A 21,248-nucleotide genomic window follows, 5' to 3' on the forward strand; every position below is an offset into this window, starting at 1 on the left:
CTCAGTATGAGGATAGTTGAAGGGAATATAAATGTGTGTGTGTGTATATATATATATATATATATATATATATATATATATGTGTGTGTGTGTGTGTGTGTGTATGTGTGTGTGTATTCATATATATATATGTGTGTGTGTGTGTGTGTATTCATACATATATATGCCTCTATAGACGGGTATATGTGCATATGAATATATATGTGAGTGTGTGTATATGTGTGTACAGGCACAGGATCAATTGAATAGGAAGGGATGATACTTAAAAGGTGAAATTGAGAGGTGAGAGAGGAACATAATGAGAGGAGATGGGGAGAGACAGAATGGAGTAAATTATCTCACACAGAAGAGGCAAGGGATAACTCTTATAATGGAGGGGAAGAACAGGAAGGCTAAAGGGAATGGGTCAACCTTATTCTCACAGAATTTGGCTTAGAGAGGGAATAACATACACACTAAACTGGGTTTCTTCCCCTACAGGAGAGTAGGGGGGGAAGGGGATGATGAAAGAGAATGCATGTTGGGAGGGGAGGGAAGTTGGAAGCACACACTTTTGAAAAGGGACAGGGTCAAAGTAGAGAATAGAACAATTGGGTGGGGTGGATGGGATAGGATGGAGGGAAATACAGTCAGTCTTTCACAATATATCCACTATGGAAATGTTTTGTGTAACTACACATGTACAACCTATATTGAATTGCTTATCTTCCCAGTAAGGGTGGGTGACGAGAGAGGTAGTGAAAGAATCTGGAATTCAAAGTTTTAAAATCAAATGCTTAAAAAATATACTATTCATATTTTTTTTTACATGCAACTGGGAAATATGATATATACGCACTGGAGAATGGAGATTCATCTTGCCCTACCAGAACATCAGAGGGGAGATGGGAGAGGACATAGGAGAGAGCAGATTGGGGGAGGGGGTATACAGTGGTATCACTGTTTTGGGGTGGTGAGTAGGGGAAAGATGGGGAGAAAATTTGTAACTCAAAATCTTGTGGAAATGAATGATGTAAAATAAACATAAAGTTTAATTTACAAAAAGATTTTATGAAAAGGATGGGAAAGATCTTAGAATACATAATATAATAATTGAGAAGCTCCTTAGAACACAGGATATCAGAGCTGGGCAAAATATCACCTATAGCTGGGGTTCATAACCTGGGGTTCACAGACCAGATTTCAAAGGAATCATAAACTTGGCTTATTTAAAAAAAAAAACTTTTTATTTTCATTAACCCCTAACTAAAATATACCATTTCCTTCAATTAATAAATTAAATATGAAATTGTAAAAAAAAAACAACAACAACAAAAAGAAAGTTAACCAATTAGAAAAAGAAATGTAAAAATTTGAGGAGAATAATTCCTTGAAAACTAGAATTGCGCAAGGGGAACCTAATAACATTATAAGAACAAAGAAATAATAAAACAAAATCAAAAGCATCGAAAAATAGAAGAGAATATGAAATATGTCATAAGAAAAACAAGTGATCTGGGGAACAGATAGTTGAGAGACAAGATAAGAACTGTTGGGTGAAACAATAACTGAAAGCTATGATCAGGTAGAGCCTAGATGCTGGAGTAAAAAGTAGGGACTTGTTTGGGTTCTCCCCCAAACCCCTCCAATTACTTGTAAAAAATAAACAAATTCTATAGCTACAAAGGGAAGAAAATGACAGAGTGAATCTCCAGTCCAAGACACCCTGCAGGGTAGTCAGGAAGGGTCTCTTGCAACAGGCTGGGAGCGGAGCCCAGCCTGGAGTGGGCTACACTAGCACATACAGGGCTAGAGCAGGCCTCAGGCTACTGAATCCCTAGCAGTTGTAGCGGTTTTCAGGTTTCTCAACCCACAAATGCCAAGGACGGCATAGAAGGTCAGTGGGATAATCCTGTGGCACCTGGGTCTAAGAAGAACATGGTTGGTCCAGCTGGGGTCAAACCCTAGCCCCAGGGCAGTGGAGAGCAGCAGCAGCAGCTGCTTCTGGACCTCTGGGCCCACAGATGGTAGAGGATCCAGGGTGGCTGAAACAAAACCCCTGAAGCCTGGAACAATACACCAACCTCAAAACTCACTACCCAAACCTCACTAGAGGCAGAGTCCTACCTTGACAAAGAGTTAGAAAGTCAAGTAATTGACTTAGAAAATGAGCAAACAACATACTACAATGAAGCAACATTGATACTAAATCTATATGCACCAAATACTACAGTATCTAAATTTTTAAAGGAAAAGTTAAATGAATTACAGGTGGCTATAAATAGTAGTACTATAATAGTAGAGGACTTTAATCTTCCCCTCTGAAAATTAGATAAATTCAACCAAAAAATAAATAAGGAAGTGAATAGAATGTTAAATAAGCTAGATACAAAAGATAATTGGAGAGAACTGAAAAGGCACATATCTTTTCTCAGCAGTACGTGGGACCCTTATACAAATACTGATCATTTATTAGGGCATAAAAATTTTGTAGTTAAATGCAAAAAAAAATCAGAAACATTAAATACATCCTTTTCAGATCATAATGCAATAAAAATTATAATTAAGGGACCATGGAAACACAGAATAAAACTAACTAGAGACTAAACAACCTAATTTTAAAGAACGAGTATGTTAAAGAACCAATTATAGAAACAATCAATAACGTCATTAAAGAGAATGTCAATAATGAGAAAACACATCAAAATATAAGGGATACAACAAAAACAGTAATCACAGGAAAATTTATATCTCTAACTGCTTATATCAATAAATTAGAGAAAGAGCAATCCAATGAACTAGGTATGCAGTTTAAAAAACTGGGGAAAAAACCCAGTTAAACACTAAATTGGAAATCCTAAAAAAAAAAAAAAAAAAAGGAAGGGGGTGAGATTAACAAAACTGAGTGTAAGAAACCACTGAATTAATCAATAAAACTAGGAGTTGGTTTTATAGGAAAAAGACAATAAATAAATATGATATAAAAAAGAAACCAATCAAACCACTAGTATTAAAAATGAAAAGCGTGAATATACCACTAACAAAGATGAAACCAAAGCAATTATGAGGACTTATTTTTAAAATATAAACTGCCTAAACGAACAGAAGAGGAAATAGAATTATCTAAATAAACTTATTTTAGAAAAAGCAATTAACAGGCTATAATGAGCTTCTTAAGAAAAAAGCATGAAGACCAGATAGATTTAGAAGTAAATTTTACCAAACATATTAAATAAATTATTTGGAATAATAGATAAAGAAGGGGGCAAACTCCTTTTATGAAACAAATATGGTACTGATACCTAATCCAGGAAGAGTAAAAACTAATAAAGAAAATTCTAGACCAATTTCATTAATTAACATGAATATAAAAATTCTAAATAAAATATTGTTAAGAGATTCCAACAATATATTACAAAGGATATACATTACGACTAAGTGAGGTTTATACCAGGAATGCAGGGATGGTTTAACATATGGAAAACTATGAACATAATTTATTATATCAATAATAAAATTTTTTAAAAAATCATGATTAGATCAACAGAGGCAGAAAAAGCTTTACAGTACAACACTCATAAAAAAACACTTGAAAATAAAGTATAAATGGATTTTTCCTCAAATTGATAAGAAACATTTACCTAAAATAATTGGCAAGCATTATTTGTAATAGGGATAAGCTAGAAGCCTTCCTAATAAGAACAGAAGTGTAACAAGGATGCCCTTTGTCACCAATATTAATAAATATTGTATTGGAAATCCTAGCAGCAGGAATAAGAGAAGAAAAAGAAATTGGCAATGAGGTAATAAAACTCTATTTTTGCAGATAATATGATGATATACTTGAAACATTCTAAAGATTGAACTAAAAAGTTTATTGAAACAATAATTTTAGTAAAGCAGCAGTATATAAAGTAAACCCACATAAATCATCAGCATTCCTATATATCACCAACAAACCCCTTCAAGAAGAGCTTACTAAAGAGATACTCTATTTAAAATAACTGTAGACAACATAAAATACCTGGGAGTAGACCTGCCAACACAAACCCAGGAACTGTATGAACAAAATCATAAAAAAACTTTTCATACAAATAAAATCAGATTTAAATAACTGCAGAAATATTAATAGTTCATGTGTAGGCAGGATCAATATAATAAAAATTACATTATCGAAAATAGAATACTAATCTACTTATTCAATGCCATCCCAACTAAATAACCAAAACATTATTTTACTGAGTTAGAAAAAACAATACAAAATTCATTTGGAGGAATAAAAGGTCAACAATATCAAAGGAACTAATGAAAAAATGTAAAGGGGTTTAGCAGTACTCAGTCTTATCTGGTACTGCCTAAGAAAGAGGAAGGTAGATCAGTGGAACAGAGTGTAAACAAATAATTTATAATAGCAAATAAATATAGTAACCTTGTGTTTGACAAATGTAAATATTTAAGTCTGAGGGGTAAGAATCCATTGTTTGGTAAAAATTTTTGGGAAAGGTGGAAAGCAGTTGGGAAGAATTGGGCATGACCAATATCTTACATCATTTACCAAGATAAGGTCAAAATGGATACACAACCTAGATATAAAGAGAGGTATCACAAGAAAACCAGTAAAACGTGGAATATATTACCTGTCATACTTATGGATAGGTGAACAATTTATGAATAAACAAGAGACAGCAAATATTGTGAGGTGTAAAATCGATAATTTTGACTACACGAAATTAAAACAATTTTGTACAAATAAAAACTATGTAGTCAAAATTAGAAGTAGAAAGTTAGGAAAATTTTATATGGGTCATTCCCCAATTGATATAGATATGAAAGGATATGAACAGGCAGTTTTCCAATGAAGAAATCAAAACAATTTATAGTCATATGAAAAACGCTCTAAATCATCACTTATTAGAGAAACACAAATTGAAATAACCACAAGATATCTTTTTGCACCTATCAGACTGGTTAAAATGATAGAGGGAGAAAGTGACAAATGTTGGAGGAGGTGTGGAAAAACTGAGACACTAAAATTAACTGTCGCTGGAACTGTGAACTAATCCAACCACTTTGGAGAGCAATGTGGAATTATGTCCAAAGAGTTATTCAATTGTCTATATACCCTTTGACCAAGGAAAATCACTCTTATGTCTGTATCTAACATGATTAGGGGAAAAGGAAAAGAAACTATGTATTCTAAAATAGTTATAACAGCTCTCTTCATGGTGGCAAGGAACTAGAAATTTCAAGGATGCCCATCAAATGAGGAATGGCTAAATAAATTGTGGTGTACGAAATATAGAAAGACTTGCATTAAATAATGAAGAGTGAAATGAACAAAACCAAGAGAAGATTGTATAAAGTGAAAGCAATATTGTTTTAAGAACAACTTTGAGCAACTAAGTCATTTTGAGAATTATAAATACTCAAATCAACTGCAAAAGGACCTATGAAGAAGGTGCTATCTACCTCAAGAGAAAGAACTGATAAATATAAGTATGTATAGTATGGTTTTACATATACATATGTATAATAGTAGCCATCTACAGTTTCTCTACTACTTCATATTCATATGGATGTTGATGTATATAAGTTGCAACTATTTTCATGGTGGTATTATTGTAAAAGCTTTTTTTTTTTTTTTAAAGCAATTGGGGTTAAGTAACTTGCTCAAGGTTACACGGCCAGGTGTTCCTGGGTGGGTGCTGAGTGTCTGAGCCCGGATTCGATCCCCAGTTCATCCCAACACTGGGGCCGGTGTTCTTACTCGCTGTGCTACCTGGCCGCCCCTGTAAATACTTCTAAGTACTGCACTTTGAGATCACTAAACATCTCATTAAAAATTATTGTTGTTTCCTTTGAAGATATAATAAAGCATTACGAATTCCTTTATTTATTTCTCCAAGTAGAACTTATGAGTCAGCTTTTCAGCCCTCTGGAAAGGGAGGGAAAAAATATAAAAAGTGCGTAGCAGAGAATAAAAGAAAATTTAGAAGGAATCAGAAAGCAGAATAGCTTTGAAAATGATGGAGTAATTATATAATTTTTCTTTTCCTTTTATTTTGTATTTTGGAGGGCAATTGGGGTTGTGACTTGCCCAAGGTCACACAGCTGATTTTTGTGTTAAGTGTCTGAGGACAAATTTGAACTCAGGGCCTCCTGACTCCAGGGCCAGTCTATTCACTGTGCCACCAAGCCTACCTTTTTTTTTTTTTTTTGCTTTTTGGCAGGGGAAGAATTATGTAATTTTTCATAAAAAGTAAACAGTGTGAAATATAAATACATGATTTCATAGTGAATCCTCTTATTAAGTTGTGTTTCATATATGGAAATGTTCTTTTTTTTTTAAACTGCATTTAAGGTAAAAAGGAATAGAAAATTTTACAAACAAATTAATACTCTAAATTGCTCTGGGTTGCTCTCTCTCCTCTTGGAATATACACTAAGTATCCCCTAACTAGGGTGCTTTTTTAAGGCTCTTTTCATCTCATTATTCAACTGATTTACATCAGTTAGATTTCTGTATGAAATCATCATAATTGGTGTCAATGTGGTTCTTTCCATCCATGTTCAATTTTTCACCATCAATTTAACTAGAGTAAACCTACTAACTTTGATCTATGCTCTAACAAACTGGTCATCTGTACACAGTCTTGATTCAGGAAATAAGAAAATTTCATTCCTTGTCTGTTAGGATAAAATCAATTTTATTTTTTTGTGGTATTATTTGATATTTTCCATGTCTAGAACCTTCAAATCTTTTTATAAAAAAAAAAAAAAACTAGACGTATAGTTTGAGGCTTCATTTCATTTTTTTGTGATATTATTTGGCATTTTCCATTTCTAGTACCGTCAAATTCTTTTCTAAAAGAAACTAGACATACAGGTTTGAGGGTTCTGTGTAGCTTCTGGTTTTGGCCTTTCTCATTCCTTAGACTTCTGATGTACATTTTTTCTATTCTCACTTATTTCTACCTTTTCCCTTAAGTCAATGAGTATCATAGTATATGTTGATTTAATTTGGAGGGGTTTTTGAAGTTCTCTATGACTTCATATTCATTTGGATGTTGATATACATAAGCTGCAATTATTTTCATGGCAGTATTACTGTAAACATTTGTAAGTACTGCACTTTGAGATCACTAAACATCTTGCTAAAAATTATTCTTTTCTTTAAAGCAATTGGGGTTAAGTAACTTGCTCAAGGTTACACGGCCAGTTATTTCTGGGTGTGGTGCTAAGTATGTGGGCCTGGATTCAATCCCAGGTCATCCTGACACTGGGGCCGGTGCTGTTACTCACTGCACCACCTGGCCGCCCCTAAGCAATTGGGGTTAAGTAACTTGCTCAAGGTTACATGGCCAGGTGTTTCTGGGTGGATGCTAAGTGTCTGAGCCCAGATTTGATCCCAGGTCATCCTGACTCTAGGGCTGGTGCTCTTTTTCACTGTGCTACCCGGACGCCCCTAAAAATTATTCTTGTTGCCTTTGAAGATACAATAAAACATTACCAATTCCTTTATTTACTTCTCCAAGGTGAACTTATGCGGCAGCTTTTCAGTGAACTACAAAATATCTTCCTGTGTTATTTATAGGGAATGTGAAGACTGGTGTGACTGAATTCTGCCCGAAGTAGTATATGTTGGTCACTGGACAGAATTTCAAGTTTAGAGTAGCAGCTGTTAAAGTTTATAGAAGGTCTACACACCTGTCCTTCTTAGTGCTCTCTTCCCCTCTGCCTATAGCACTCTACTACAATAAGGCATCAGAGGAAGGCGTGGTAGGGGTCTCTCAAATCCTGAAAAGGCCTTCATATATCTCTGTCCTCCCTCAAGCTATCATCTTATTTCTATTCTCCAATCCCTACCCAAACTTATAGAAGACAACACCAACTGCCATCATCCCTCCACACACCATTCCACGCCTCCATCTAGTTTTAATTTTTATTATTTGATTTCTAATCCTCGCATTCATCTGTCACAATTCTATCTCAACTTAAATCTTTAGTCTTCATTTCATTTACCCACACTCCTAACCCACCCCCTCAACTTTTGACAATGATCCTTCTCTTTTCCTGATTTCCATAATAGTATTCTTAGTTTTCCTACTATCTGCATGACTACACCTTTTCAGCCTCTTCAATGGATCATCATCTTCCTCTTGCAAATTGTAGGGGCATCCCTTGAAGATCTAACCCGTGTCTGTCTGTTTTCTATTTCTATATCCTTTCCCTTACTGACTTCAACAGCACCCATAGATCTGAAATCATCTTTCTAGACTCTATAGACTGTTCCCTGATCTTCAAATCTTGCCATAATCCATAATCTTTCTTGAATTCTACCTCTACATTACCAACTCCTACCTAGATGTCCTACAGTCACTTTCAATACAATTTATTCAAAACAGAACATGTTTTACCCCAAAATCTATCCCTCGAATTTCACTATTTCTGTTTAGAGTACCACCATCCTTCTATTTAGGCTGGGTCACAACCTTGGAGTAATCTCTCTCTCTCTCTCTCTCTCTCTCTCTCTCTCTCTCTCTCTCTCTCTCACACACACACACTCACACACACACACACACACACACACACACACACACACACACACACACACACACACACACACACCCATGTCATTCATAACAATCAAGCTTCCCTTAGCTTTCCAATCTTCATTCATCTTGCTGTCCTGTCCACATTCTCCATTTTGATTAAACTGGTCTATTAGCTGTTCCTCATACACTTCACACCATTTCTCATTGATATGTGTTTGTACAGTTTGCTTACATATCCTGCCTCATAATTATTAACTTCTTTCCAAGTGCAGCTAAAGCAGTACCTCCTACTATCTAAGTCCTCTCCTGTAAACCTCATGCCTCTAGAAATTATTCCGAATATACTTGATTTTCTAATCTTTGTAAATATACTCCCCTTTCTCCAGGAGAATGAAAACTTCCTGAGGGCCAGAACTGTTTCATTTCTCCCTCTGCATACCTAGCAAATTAATGAAAATCTGCTGACCTGAGTTGTCTTTCCAGATTTCTCTCAAATTAACTTCCCTTTCACCCAGTGTATAATCCATCATTAAACAAACATGCTTCTTTCACTCCATCTCATTTTCAAATCCTTAAGTGATTATGATAGGTTCATTGCCTTCTATAACAAATGAGGTAATACATATATTTATGAATAACTTACCTTTGTTTATATTCAACAATCTCATCCTTGGTGTGATTTATTAGAAGGAATGTAGCAGATCCATCATGATAATCCATAAATGTAATAATTATAGAATGTTCAGCGATGTTAACTTGTACTATAATTCCTCCAAGCTATCAAATATAAAACAAAATATTCTGTTACTGTCAATGATAGCCCCATGAACAGGACTGCCAAGATCATGGCAGTATAGGAGCTTGTGAGAAATGCTCAAAAAACCATTGAAAAAATGAGAATAAAAAACCATAAAATAAGATTGCTGAAAAAAAATTCATCACAGGAGAAAATGAAAGTATATCACAAAATGACAAACAAATCAAAGAGAAACTATAAAACAAGAACAAATTTTGGAGTCTATGAATCAAACACAAAAGCATGTTAAACAAAACAGCACATAAAATTCCAAGGTTTCTTCAGTTAGATAACGATAGATTCCAAAGATTTAAGAAAAAGTTAAAATTAATAGGAAAATCAATAGTGAAATTAAAAGAACGGGTATCAGAAATAACACTGAATTTGAAGCTAGAACATCTCAGGGTTTGATCTTCCAGTTTACCTCGTTAGCCACAGGTTAAGTTATATAACTTTTCTGTGATTCAGTTTTTCTCAGCTATACAATAAGGGGTTTGGACTATAAGACCTCCCTCTAAAGTTCCCTTCCAGGTCTAGAATCTATACTACTAATAAAACAAATTATAGGAAGAAACAAGACTAGAACTGAATATTTATTTATTTATTTATTTTGCTTTTTGGAGGACACTTGGGGTTAAGTGACTTGACCAAAGTCACATGGCTAATTTTTGTGTTAAGTGTCTGAAGTCAAATTTGAACTCAGGTCCTCCTTACTCCAGGGCCAGTGCTCTATTCACTGTGCCACCTAGCCAACCTGAACTGAATATTAATTAAAGAAATAAATGAGAACCATTATCAATACACAATAATAGTAAATTTGAAAACCACTGAGTAGAATTAGAAAGGAATTAGTTTATTTGACGTCAAAGTGGAAAAGCAACAAAGTGAAAGCTGAAACCACACTGAACATAAATAACTTGGAAAGAGAATGAGGAACAATGATAATAGTTAGATAACAGTTAAAAGAGAGCAGAAACCCAAGATTAGTGAGGGGATAGTATGCCAAGTGCTGTTTTCTGCTTCTTCCCACTGAGACAAGCATCTGTGCCATAACAGACCTGGACCCCTGCACCTTGGCCATCCAGGATCCAGGCTCCCAGATGCTGAAGAAGTTAATAAACTCATCTTGAGAACAACTATCTTGGGGCTTAGTCAGCTGTTTGGAAACTGAGTATAAATTAAAGCACACTATCTCCAGGGGCAAACAAATTAATACCTCAAGACACCGAAAAAACCTGAAAATGTAATGATGCCACATTTCTAATAATCTTTTAAGGAACCATGTTTCAAAAGGAAATATGAGAACTATTTTAATCCAAACTTTTGACTATACTTAATCTTCACATCACATTCAATCAGGTCTTCTAGCCATCTTCCTACCACTGGCCACATTCTCCCTATGAACTGCCCATTTTTCCCCCTTATCCTTTGACGAAAGTAGTCAGATAAATAACATCACTACTTCTCAAAAGAGGACTGTAGTTCATTGCCCTACACATCTCTCTGGCTCCTCAGACCAAAATTTCCTTTCATGGCCACCCTATGAAAATATAAGCAACCTGAGGACAGACAACTATTATTTTTTTGTATCTCCAAGCATTTAGCATAGTGTTTAGGACACAGTAAGTGCTTAATAAATTATTTTTCTGTCATTTACTAATCCGTCTGAAAAATGTATCAAAAAGTTAGCAACACTACAATTTCTGGGATTTCTGCAAAAGAAAAAAGTACCTCATCACTATTCATAGAAAACACTTCCTAGAATTATTTTTAAAAATTATTATTCAGGGACAGCTGGGTGGCACAGTGAATAGAGCACCGGCCCTGGAGTCAGGAGGACCTGAGTTAAAATCCGGCCTCAGACACTTAACACAAAATTAGCTGTGGGACCTTGGGCAAGTCATTTAACCCTAATTGCCCTCCAAAATAAAAGCAAAAAAAAATTATTATTCAAATTTTTTATTACAAAAACCTCTAAGTTCTAAATAAGTAGAGCATTTCAGGAAAAAAAATTACTTAAATTTAAAATTTCAACTGAAAGGGAAAAAAAATCCTTCAAACAACCAGAAAGGTAGATGGGAGGAAGGCTATCACATTTCAAAAGGCTAATGCTATAATTAAATTTAGCTATAAAAACCAAGAAAAGCTAGAAACTTGAAATATGGCATATATAAAACTGAAAGACATGGGTCATGTGTCCAAATCCAGAATCAAAATGACTTAAGAATTAGTGACTCATACTTATACAGTAGTTTGAAAAAAGATCTTGTGGATTCTGGTGGACTGACTACAAAATCAATTCAAGTCAGCAGTATGATGTGTCAACAAAGAATGTTAGCTTGCATTAAGAGAGGCATAAGGAAGTGATATACTTGTTCTGGTGAAAGCACATGTTATTATATAATTGTGATTAGTTTTGAGTGGCACAGCTCAAGAATGATGAGTGTCCAGAGGAGTCCCATTGATAAGGGTCAGAACTGGGAATGTTCAGCATAGAAAAGAACCAAGCAGAACATGACAACTGTACTTATAACACAGAATTTTAATAAGATGGTCAGTTATTGTGGTCCTAGATAAGTGAGATTACAGTAAACATTTTTTTCCTTTCTCAGTGAGTGTACTAAGCACTGAGAAAACGAAAAAGACAAAGACAGTCACTGATCTCAACGTGATTAGTCTAATGGAAATGGAAAGAAATAGTAAAGCACAATTTGAAAGTTAAGTGCTCTGCTGGTCACAATCATGGTAATTGTAATGAGAAGGCACAATGTACAGGCTGATTAATAGTAAAAGACTGATACATCAAAATAAAATATCACACCTCCTCCCCAAGTTTTAATCCATCAATAAGTGTGTATTAGCACCTGTCAAACACTGTGCTAAGTGATGGGGTTATAAAGACAAAGATAAAATAGCTCCTGTTCTCAAAGAAGTTCTATTCTGTTAGAAGGAACAACATATACAAAATGTGTTACCAAGTAAATACAAATTAATTTTTCCGGGGTTGGTGGAGGAGGATTGGAAGTTGGTGGAAACCAGGAATGGCCTTATATAGGAGGTGGTGTTTAAGCTGAGCTAATTTAAAGGGCTAAGTATCCTAAGGGGCAAAATTGAAGGATTACATTCTAGGAATGACAGATGGTCATTGCAGAGGCAGAGATACAAAATGAGAATGCTATATGTGAGAAAGTGTAAGAAGGCCAGCTTAAATGGACCAAAGGTTTTGAAAAAGAGAGTGATGTACAGCAAGCCTGGAAAAACAGAGAGAAGTGTTCACATGACTGGTGCAGACATCCCCCTACCTCACCAATGGGTCTGAGGCCTGTCAGTTACCATCCACCTGGGTGAGTTGGTCTGCTAAGAGAGATTTACTGAGCTGTGGCCACTGCACATGTTACAGCTTCTTGGAGCTACACGTGAAAGCTGAGTGACAGGGAGATATCAAAGGTGGATGAGCAGCCCTGAAAAGGGCCAGGCAAGCCCTCATACAAGAGGTGCTGGTCCTCTAACATTACCCTCCAACTCCCTCAGACTCACAACCTAAGTGTCACCCTGAAGGCCTCAGCATCTTACAGACACACACACAATCAAATTTGTTGCAAAGGCCTATCGATTTCACCTCTGTATTTCAATTTGCCCCCTTCTCTCCTCTGACACTGTCCTTACTCTGATGCAGGCCCTTATCACCTCATGTCTGAACTACTGCAATAGCCTACTTACTAATGGGTCAGCCTGCTTCAAGTCTCTCCCCATTCCGCCAAAGTGATTTTCCTTAAGTATAAGGTCAACCATGTCACCTACCCACCCCTTCCCACCATCCCATCCCCACTCAATAAACTCCAGTGGCTCCCCATAACCTCCAAGATTAAATACAAAATCCTGCTGCCTTCAAACTCCTTCGTAACCTAGCCACACTCCCACAGCCAGCCTTCTTTTTTTTTTTCTATTTTTCCATTTTTTATTTGGAAATGGTCATACTGATGCAGAGAAACCGGATTTTAGAGACACAAGATATACATTTATTATAAAACAAGACACCTGGAAATTGTTTACACGATGAAACGAATTCAGAACTTCTGTGGAATGGGCAATTTTCATGCTGGCACTTCATTAGTGATTTCAGTCCACATATTCCCCCAGAATGTCACTATCTCTAAATAAGAAATAGTCCTTGTCTTCTATAACTACTTTTGTTCCACCATATTCTGGAAGAAGAACTTTACCTCCAACTTTCACACTAACTGATTGAATTTCTCCACTCTTTCCTTTAGATCCTGATCCAACAGCTACTACCATTGCTTGCAATACTTTTCTGGAAGCACAATACCTCGTTTGGTAACAGTTTTAGCTGCTTCGAAAGGGATGGAGCCCTGTCCCCAAAGGCAGGGGTGTGGTCCCTTAGGCCTTGGGCCACCACCTGCTAGCCTGACCTTCCTCCCTTTCTGATTCATCATCTGCCTTAAGGAGATGGAAGAAAAAGAGATGTGGTCAAGCCCCCTTGACACTCTTCAGTTAAAGTTCACTCATTCTCAGAAGCAAGGAAGAAGGGGACAACGGTCCTGGGTTTTGGACATTTTTTTTGGTATCCAGTACTTTAGCAGTAGAGATAACAGCAAAATAAACTGAGGCATAAAGAGCTGTTTTTCAGCCTCTACTCTGAGGTAAATCATGGCCCCTAGAGACTAATATTTTGTGAATATTTTTGCCTTTACTGTCTAGTTTTTTCATTAATACAGACAAATTCCTTCACACAAAAGACTGTACACTAGAGTTTGGATTATCTAGTGCCTTTTCATAAAGTGTTTTGCTACTTTTAAAAATCTAATAATATAGAAATATATCTAAAATAATATTTTTATTACTCTTCAAAAACTGGGTATGTTGTTTCCATTAGTGTTTTTAATATTAATCAGTGAATAATGAATTAACTTCCTATCCAACCCTAATTAAGCTATTACACATTATTCACTAAAATGTTGTAAAAATTAGTTAAATTTTTAAAAAATGCTACTTAAAACAAACAGAAAAAAATTTCTCCTACATTAAATTATATAAACTATAATGTGCTTTTACACATAACCTCTAAGAACCAATAAAAACTCCCTTTTTGGATCTTTTTTCTCTTTGCTTTTTTTTTTTGGAGGGCAAATGGGGGTAAGTGACTTGCCCAAGGTCACATGGCTAGTTTTTTTGTTTTGTTTTTTTTGGTGTTAAATGTCTGAGGTTGGATTTGAACTTAGGTCCTCCTGACTCCAGGGCTGGTGCTCTATTCACTGTGCCACCTAGCCACCCCAATCCTTTTTTGATCTTAAAAGACCTTCATATCCTGTCTCCAACTTACCTTTTTTCAAAAAGATTAATTATCGTTTAGTACTCCCATTCATGTTCTTTGAATTCCAAGTTGGCTTTCTTGCTGTCACTCAAACATACTATTCCTACCTCCCATTTTGGAATCACTATGAAGAAACCTCTCTCTCCTTCTCCACACTACTGCCTTCCTCTTCCCTGGAACACACTCACTCTGCAGTTTCACCTCTTACATTCTCTTAATTTCCTTTAAAGTTCAACTCAAATGTAGCCTCTGAAATGTGGCCTATCCTGATCCACCTACCTGCCTGTCCCCACAAATTACTCTGTATTCTATTTGTATATATTTTACTTATGCTTGTATGTGTTTATGTTATCATTCTCATTACAATGTTAAATTGTTTGAGGGAAGGAAATTTCATTTCTGTCTTTGTATCCTCAATAATTAACACAAAGGAGGTGCTGATGAGATGAATACTAATTGATTTATATTTTACAGAACTGTCCACACAGCTCTGGGGGTAAACTGTGTCAATTTAAAAAGTAGTACAGGGAGAAGGATAGAAAATAGAGTGTTTAGATCCTTCAAAGATTAATCTAACATTTTGTATCACATACTAACTGAAGCAAACTAGATCCATTAGCAGCTTACTAAGCATTGCATTTTAAGTCTTTGGTATATAACTCTCTGACATTCTTTTAAAAAGTCTCATTTAGGGGCGGCTAGGTGGCACAGTGAACACAGCACTGGCCGAGGAGTCAGGAGGACCTGAGTCCAAATCCAGCCTCAGACACTTAATACTTACTAGCCGTGTGACCTTGGGCAAGTGACTTAACCCCAATTGCCCTGCCTTCCCCCCTCTAAAAAGGAAAAAAAAAAAGTCTCATTTAAATTTTTCATTAAATATTGAGAATTTTCTTCAATATATCTGAAGCATCAAAAGAATGGCATAAATTTAAAATATTTTTTCATACAGACATACATACATATATCTGTCTATATTATATATATACACACAGATACATTTATAGACATACTAATGAAAGTTATAGTATAATAAATTAGATTTCAAGTTTAAAAATGTCAAATTCCTATCCATACATTTGCTACTAAAATGAATCACTTACTTTGTTGCCTAGGTTCAACAAAATACAATTTTCTTGTTTGTTCAAATGTATCTTCTTTGGAGGATCTTCGCTGTTTTCAACTTGAATCAGCAGCTTATCAGAAGCTGTTTCAGGCCAAAAGGGGATACACTAAAAGGAAAAAAATATATGTACACATATATATTTACATATATAGAGAGAGATAATAACCAATAATTATTGTCTACAAATCAATATGCTTCATGTGCTAAATTAAATAAATTCTAATAATTTTTTAAGAATATAAAAAGAGGCAGAGCCAAGATAGTAAAGGCAGGAACTTGCCTGTGCTCTCCCAAATTCCCCTCCCCCCCAAACAGAACTGCAATAAAAGGACAGGGTAAAACACTTTTCCAGCTAAAGACAATTTAGAAGGTCAACAGGAAAGATCTGTCTCACTAGGGTGAGAGTCAAAGCACAGTCCAGCACAGGCAGCGCCCCCAAAGAACAGTAGCATATTGGCCAAAGCAAGCCAACGCAGGCTCTGAAGGTGACTGAATCTGTGGTAGCACCTTCGAGAGCTCTTAGCTCACTGTTGGCAAGGGGGTGGGACAAACGGTAAGGAAGAGATTAACAGTGACACTTTGCTGGCCCTGGGTGTAGGATTCTATTGCATTACCCACAAAGAAATATGGGTTTCAGGCTCAAGACACTGTCCCAGGTTGATGAGGAGCTCTAGCACACAGAGCTCACAGTTTCAGGGTAGCATAGACCATGGTCAGTTCCAGGCTAAAAAAAAGTGCATGCTCACAGACCACAGCACAGGCTAGAAGAACAGTGAACACACCTCTCCTTAGATCCTACAACCTAACAAAAAACTGAAAACATTCAGGTCACCAGAAGTAGTTCTGAAAACAGCAACACTAAAAACCTAAAGCTTCATATAGTGCCCACTCCATTTCAGGAGCATGGCCCAACATTAACATCAAGGTAAAAGTTAGGAAATAGGCTAGAAAAATGAGCAAAGAACAACAAAAGAACCTGACCTTGTGAAGCTATTATGGTGTGTACCGTGTTTCCCCGATAATAAGACACTGTTTTATTAAAATTTTTGGACAGAAAAACACCAGAGGGCTTATTTTCAGGGGAGGGCTTATTTTAATGAACATTGACAGCAATTTTAATAAACAGGTAAATGTGAACAAAAAAATGTACCTTTATTCAACAAGCAAATCACTGGGGAAGAACAGGATGATGCGCTCACTGCCGCAGCTCTGATTGGATGCAGCTCGGAGTGCGGTGTGCGTTTCACCCGGGGGGGATGCGGGGGAGAGGGCACGTTCCCTGATAATAAGCCCTCCCCACAGAGGGTACCGTAATGTAGCGTGTAGCGCAGGGGATCACCTTCACTACAATAGCAATCTCAATAGGGCTTATTTTTGGGGGAGGGCTTATTATCAGGGAACCACAGTAATAGTAATGGAATTTAAAGATCTCCCTGTATTGGCTTGGTTTTTGGTTTGATTGTGTTAAAACCCAGAGCTCTTGAATCCCACTTGTGGGATGGACTTGTTGACATGAAAAGAGAGGGCTGAACTGGGAGGAGCTGGTGACATATATTTAGAGAGATACAAGAAAAGAGAGACGCAGAAGAACTTTTTGGAAGCAGCACCTGGGAGGCAGAGAGGGACTGAGAGGATTGCTAATAATGTAATGCCAAGCAAAGGCAACTTCCCAAGGTTCAAAATACCAGCACAGGTGCTCTCCATTTTATTCAGTGACAAATTAAGAACAGACAGAATCAAAATATAGCATAATTCAAAATACAGCATTTACCAAGTGTAATTAAATAGTCTCCAAGTACTACCCCACCCCTGGACATTACATTCATTTAATCAATTACAAAGTCCCTCTTCTAAATACTACTCCACCCCTAGGCTGTACATTCATTTAGTCCATCACAAAGCCCCTCTTCTCAAATGGAGGTTAGTTTCCAATCATAAGTAAAGTACATTCATTTGTTCAATCACAAAGCACAAAAAGATCAAAAGTTCCCCACCCTTGGATCACAATTGAATCTACCCCAGAGTTACAACAAGCTTAAGCACAGCATTTAATACCCAAATGGAGGTCTTTTCATCTTGACCCAAGGCAAGTTCTCACAATCTTTGTTCCTGGGGAGACAAAGCTTAAGCAAGGACACAAGATACATTGCCAGTGTCTTCATTAATTCATTCTTTGTCTGCAGAATGGTCCTAGGATCCCTGAAAACATTAGCAAAACCCTCTTCCAGGATTTCTGTAAACATACAACAAGAAAATCCTTCTTCAGGGCTTCAGAACCAACAGCAAGGTTCCAAGGCCTCTGCAACAACAGGACTGTCTTTCACCAATGGACAAATCTGGCAAAACAACATCAAAACAGACAAAGTACCAGCATAACAGCCATGTCTCCTCAGTTCTTGGCAGCTCTCAAAAGTTCTGGGCAATTCAAAGTGGCCCTCAGCAATCCTCTCAGACCCTCTCTGCCTCCAAGGTGCTGCTTCCAAAAAGTTCTTCTGCCTCTATCTTTTCTTGTGTCTCTCTAAATTTATGTCACCAGCTCCTCCCAGTTCAGCCCTCTCTTTTCACGTCAACAAGTCCATCCCACTTGTGGAATTCACAAGCTCTGGGTTTTAATACAATCAAACCAAAAACCAAGCCAATACAGGGGGATCTTTAAATTACATTACTATTACATGGTGACAGAGAAGATCAAGACAGAAACCCAAAAAAAGACACCAAAATCAAAGTAGCTACATGCAAAGTCTCAAGGAAAAATGTGAATTCATCTAAAATCCAAAAAGAATTCCTGGAAGAGTTCAAAAAGGATTTTAGAAATCAAGGAAGAGAGAAAAATTGGGAAAAGAAATGAGAGTGATGCAAAAGAATTATGAAATTATTAATTAAAGGGTCAACAGTGGTAAAAGAAGCACAAAAAAGGGCAAAAGATGTAAGAAAACTCACTGAAGAACACAACTCCTTAAAAAAGTAGAATCTGCCTAATAGAAAAGGTGGCACAAAAGCTCACTGAAGAAAACTGCTTAGAGCTGTGAGCTCTTCCATCCAGCATGCACTTGCCTCCCCCCACCTCCAGGTGCGGCACCACCTCTTCTCTCTCTTACGGGTTTAAACATGCCACTTAAAAGTTCACCATGCTTGATGATATTGCTACTTTCATTGTTGACAATGGCTCTGGAATGTGCAAAGCTGGCTTTGCAGGTGATGCCCCTCAGGCTGTCTTCCCTTCCACTGTTTGGCACCCCAGACATCAGGATGTGATGGTGGGTATGGGCCAGAAATACATCTCTGTGGGGAATGAGGCCCAGGGCAACAGAGGTATTCTGACACTGAGGTACCCCACTGACCATGGTATTGTTACCAACTTGGATGACATGGAGAAGATCTGGAATCATATTTTCTACAATGAGCTCCGTGTGGCCCTTGAAGAGCACCCTAGCCCCTTGAGCCCCCAAAGCCAATAGAGAAACAATGACTCACTTATGTTTGAGACCTTCAACACCTCAGCCATGCATGTTGCCATCCAGGCTGTGCTATCCCTTTATGCCTTTGGTTGTACCACTGGTATTGTAATGAACTCCAGTGATGGTGTGACCCACACTGTGCCCATCTAGGAAAGTTACGCCCTTCTCCACGCCATCCTGCAGCTGAATCTGGCTGCCATGATCTGACAGACTACCCCATGAAGATTCTGACCAAGAGAGGGTATACAGTTTCACTACCACAGCTGAGAGGGAAACCGTGTATGACATTAAAGAGAGGCTGTTACGTCACCCTAAACTTTGAGCAAGGGATGGCCACTGCTGCATCTAGCTCCTCTCTGGAAAAGAGCTATGAGCTCCCTGATGGTCAGGTTATTACCATCGGTAACGAGAGGTTCTGATGCCCAAAATCTCTCTCCCAACCATCTTTCTTTAGGTATGGAATCCTGTGGATTTCATGAAACTACCTTCAATGCAGTCATGAAGTGTGATATTGACATACATATGACATCATATTTATTTGTATGCCAACACTGTATCATTGTGTGGTACCACCATATACCCAGGCATTGTTGACAAGATGTAGAAGGAGATTATATCCCTAGTTCCCAGCACAATGAAAATCAAGATCTTTGCCCCACCTACGCACAAATACTCTGTCTGGATGGGAGGCTCCATCCTGGTATCTTTCCACCTTCCAGCAGATATGGATCCCAAGCAGGAGTATAATGAATTCCAGCCCTCCATTGACTACCACAAATGCTTCTAAATGGACTGTATTTCCTAAATTTTATTTATTTATTTTTTGTCAAAGGGCATGACATTATAATTGCCCAAAAATAGAGATGAAATTGGCATGGTTTTATTTTTTTGCTATTTATTTTGCTTTGTTTATTATTTGTTTTTTTGTTTTTGGTGCTTCATTCAGGATTTAAAAACTGGAATGGTGAAGGTGATGAGAAGTCTAAATCCCGAAAGTTCTACAGTATGTCTTCAGGACTCTGATTGTACTTTTTTTTTTTTCATAGTCATTCCAAATATTGCATAATGCATTGTTAAAGAGTTACAAGCCTCTGTGAAAGCTATCCTCCACTAGAGCAAAGGAGCTACGTAACAAAAATCCAGATGGGGAGGAGGGAAGGTACTAGTATTGCTTTACATGTAAATTATGTAATCCGTTAGAAAAAAAACTTTCTATATCTTTTGCCTTACTACTTGTTCCTTTTTTTTAACTGTCATTCATATTGAATGGCCCCCTATATTCCCTCCCTGCCCCAAACAGGTATGAATGAAGACTTTACAATGTCTGCAAGTTTTATAAGACTGGTGCCAGCACTTAGGGGAGAGGAGGAGTTTTACCTGTACACTGACAAGACTAGTTCAAATAAAAATGAATACGTTAAAGAAAAAAGAAACTGCTTAAAAACTTAAAATGGGCAAGTAGAAGCTAATGACTCCATGAGACATCATGAAACAATAAAACAAAATCAAAAGAATGAAAAGACTGAAGAAAACATGAAATATTTCACTGAAAAAAGAACTGATCTATAAAATAGATCAAGGAGAGATAATTGAAGAATCACTGGACTACCTGAAAGTCGTGATTAAAAAAAAAGCCTAGACATCATATTCAAGAAATTTTTAAGGAAAACCCTTGATATCCTAGAATCAGAAGGTCAAATAGGAATTGAAGGAATCTAATGACCATCTCCTAAAAAAGATCCCAAATTAAAAACTCGAAATAATATTATTAGCCAAATTCCAGAGCTCCCAGATTAAGGAGAAAATAATACAAGGAGCCAAAAGAAACAATTAAAATACCACAAAGCCACAATCAAGATAATGCAGGATTTAGCAGTTTCTACATTAAAGATCAGAGGGCTGGGAATATGATACTCTGGAAGGCAAAAGAGTTAGGATTACACACACACACACACACACACACACACACACACACACACACACACACACACACACACACACA

The 21,248-nt window shown here is 36.9% G+C and overlaps 1 protein-coding gene across 3 annotated transcripts in view; it reads right to left on the reverse strand.

Moving 5' to 3' along the window:
• VPS13A (vacuolar protein sorting 13 homolog A) overlaps positions 1–21,248 on the reverse strand; it is a 308,176-nt gene that overhangs the window by 77,132 nt on the left and 209,796 nt on the right. For all 3 annotated transcript variants that reach the window (XM_069105632.1, XM_069105621.1, XM_069105624.1), the window contains 2 exons: positions 15,766–15,894; positions 9,178–9,311 (listed from right to left, as the gene is read on the reverse strand). In XM_069105632.1, coding sequence (XP_068961733.1) covers positions 9,178–9,311; positions 15,766–15,894 — 263 coding nt within the window. The remainder of the gene's footprint in view (positions 1–9,177; positions 9,312–15,765; positions 15,895–21,248) is intronic.

Source organism: Petaurus breviceps, unplaced genomic scaffold (assembly GCF_028583685.1).
Source record: "Petaurus breviceps papuanus isolate PSGF00001 unplaced genomic scaffold, PetGlider_PUasm1.0 138, whole genome shotgun sequence".
In the NCBI taxonomy this organism is placed as follows: Eukaryota; Metazoa; Chordata; class Mammalia; order Diprotodontia; family Petauridae; genus Petaurus; species Petaurus breviceps.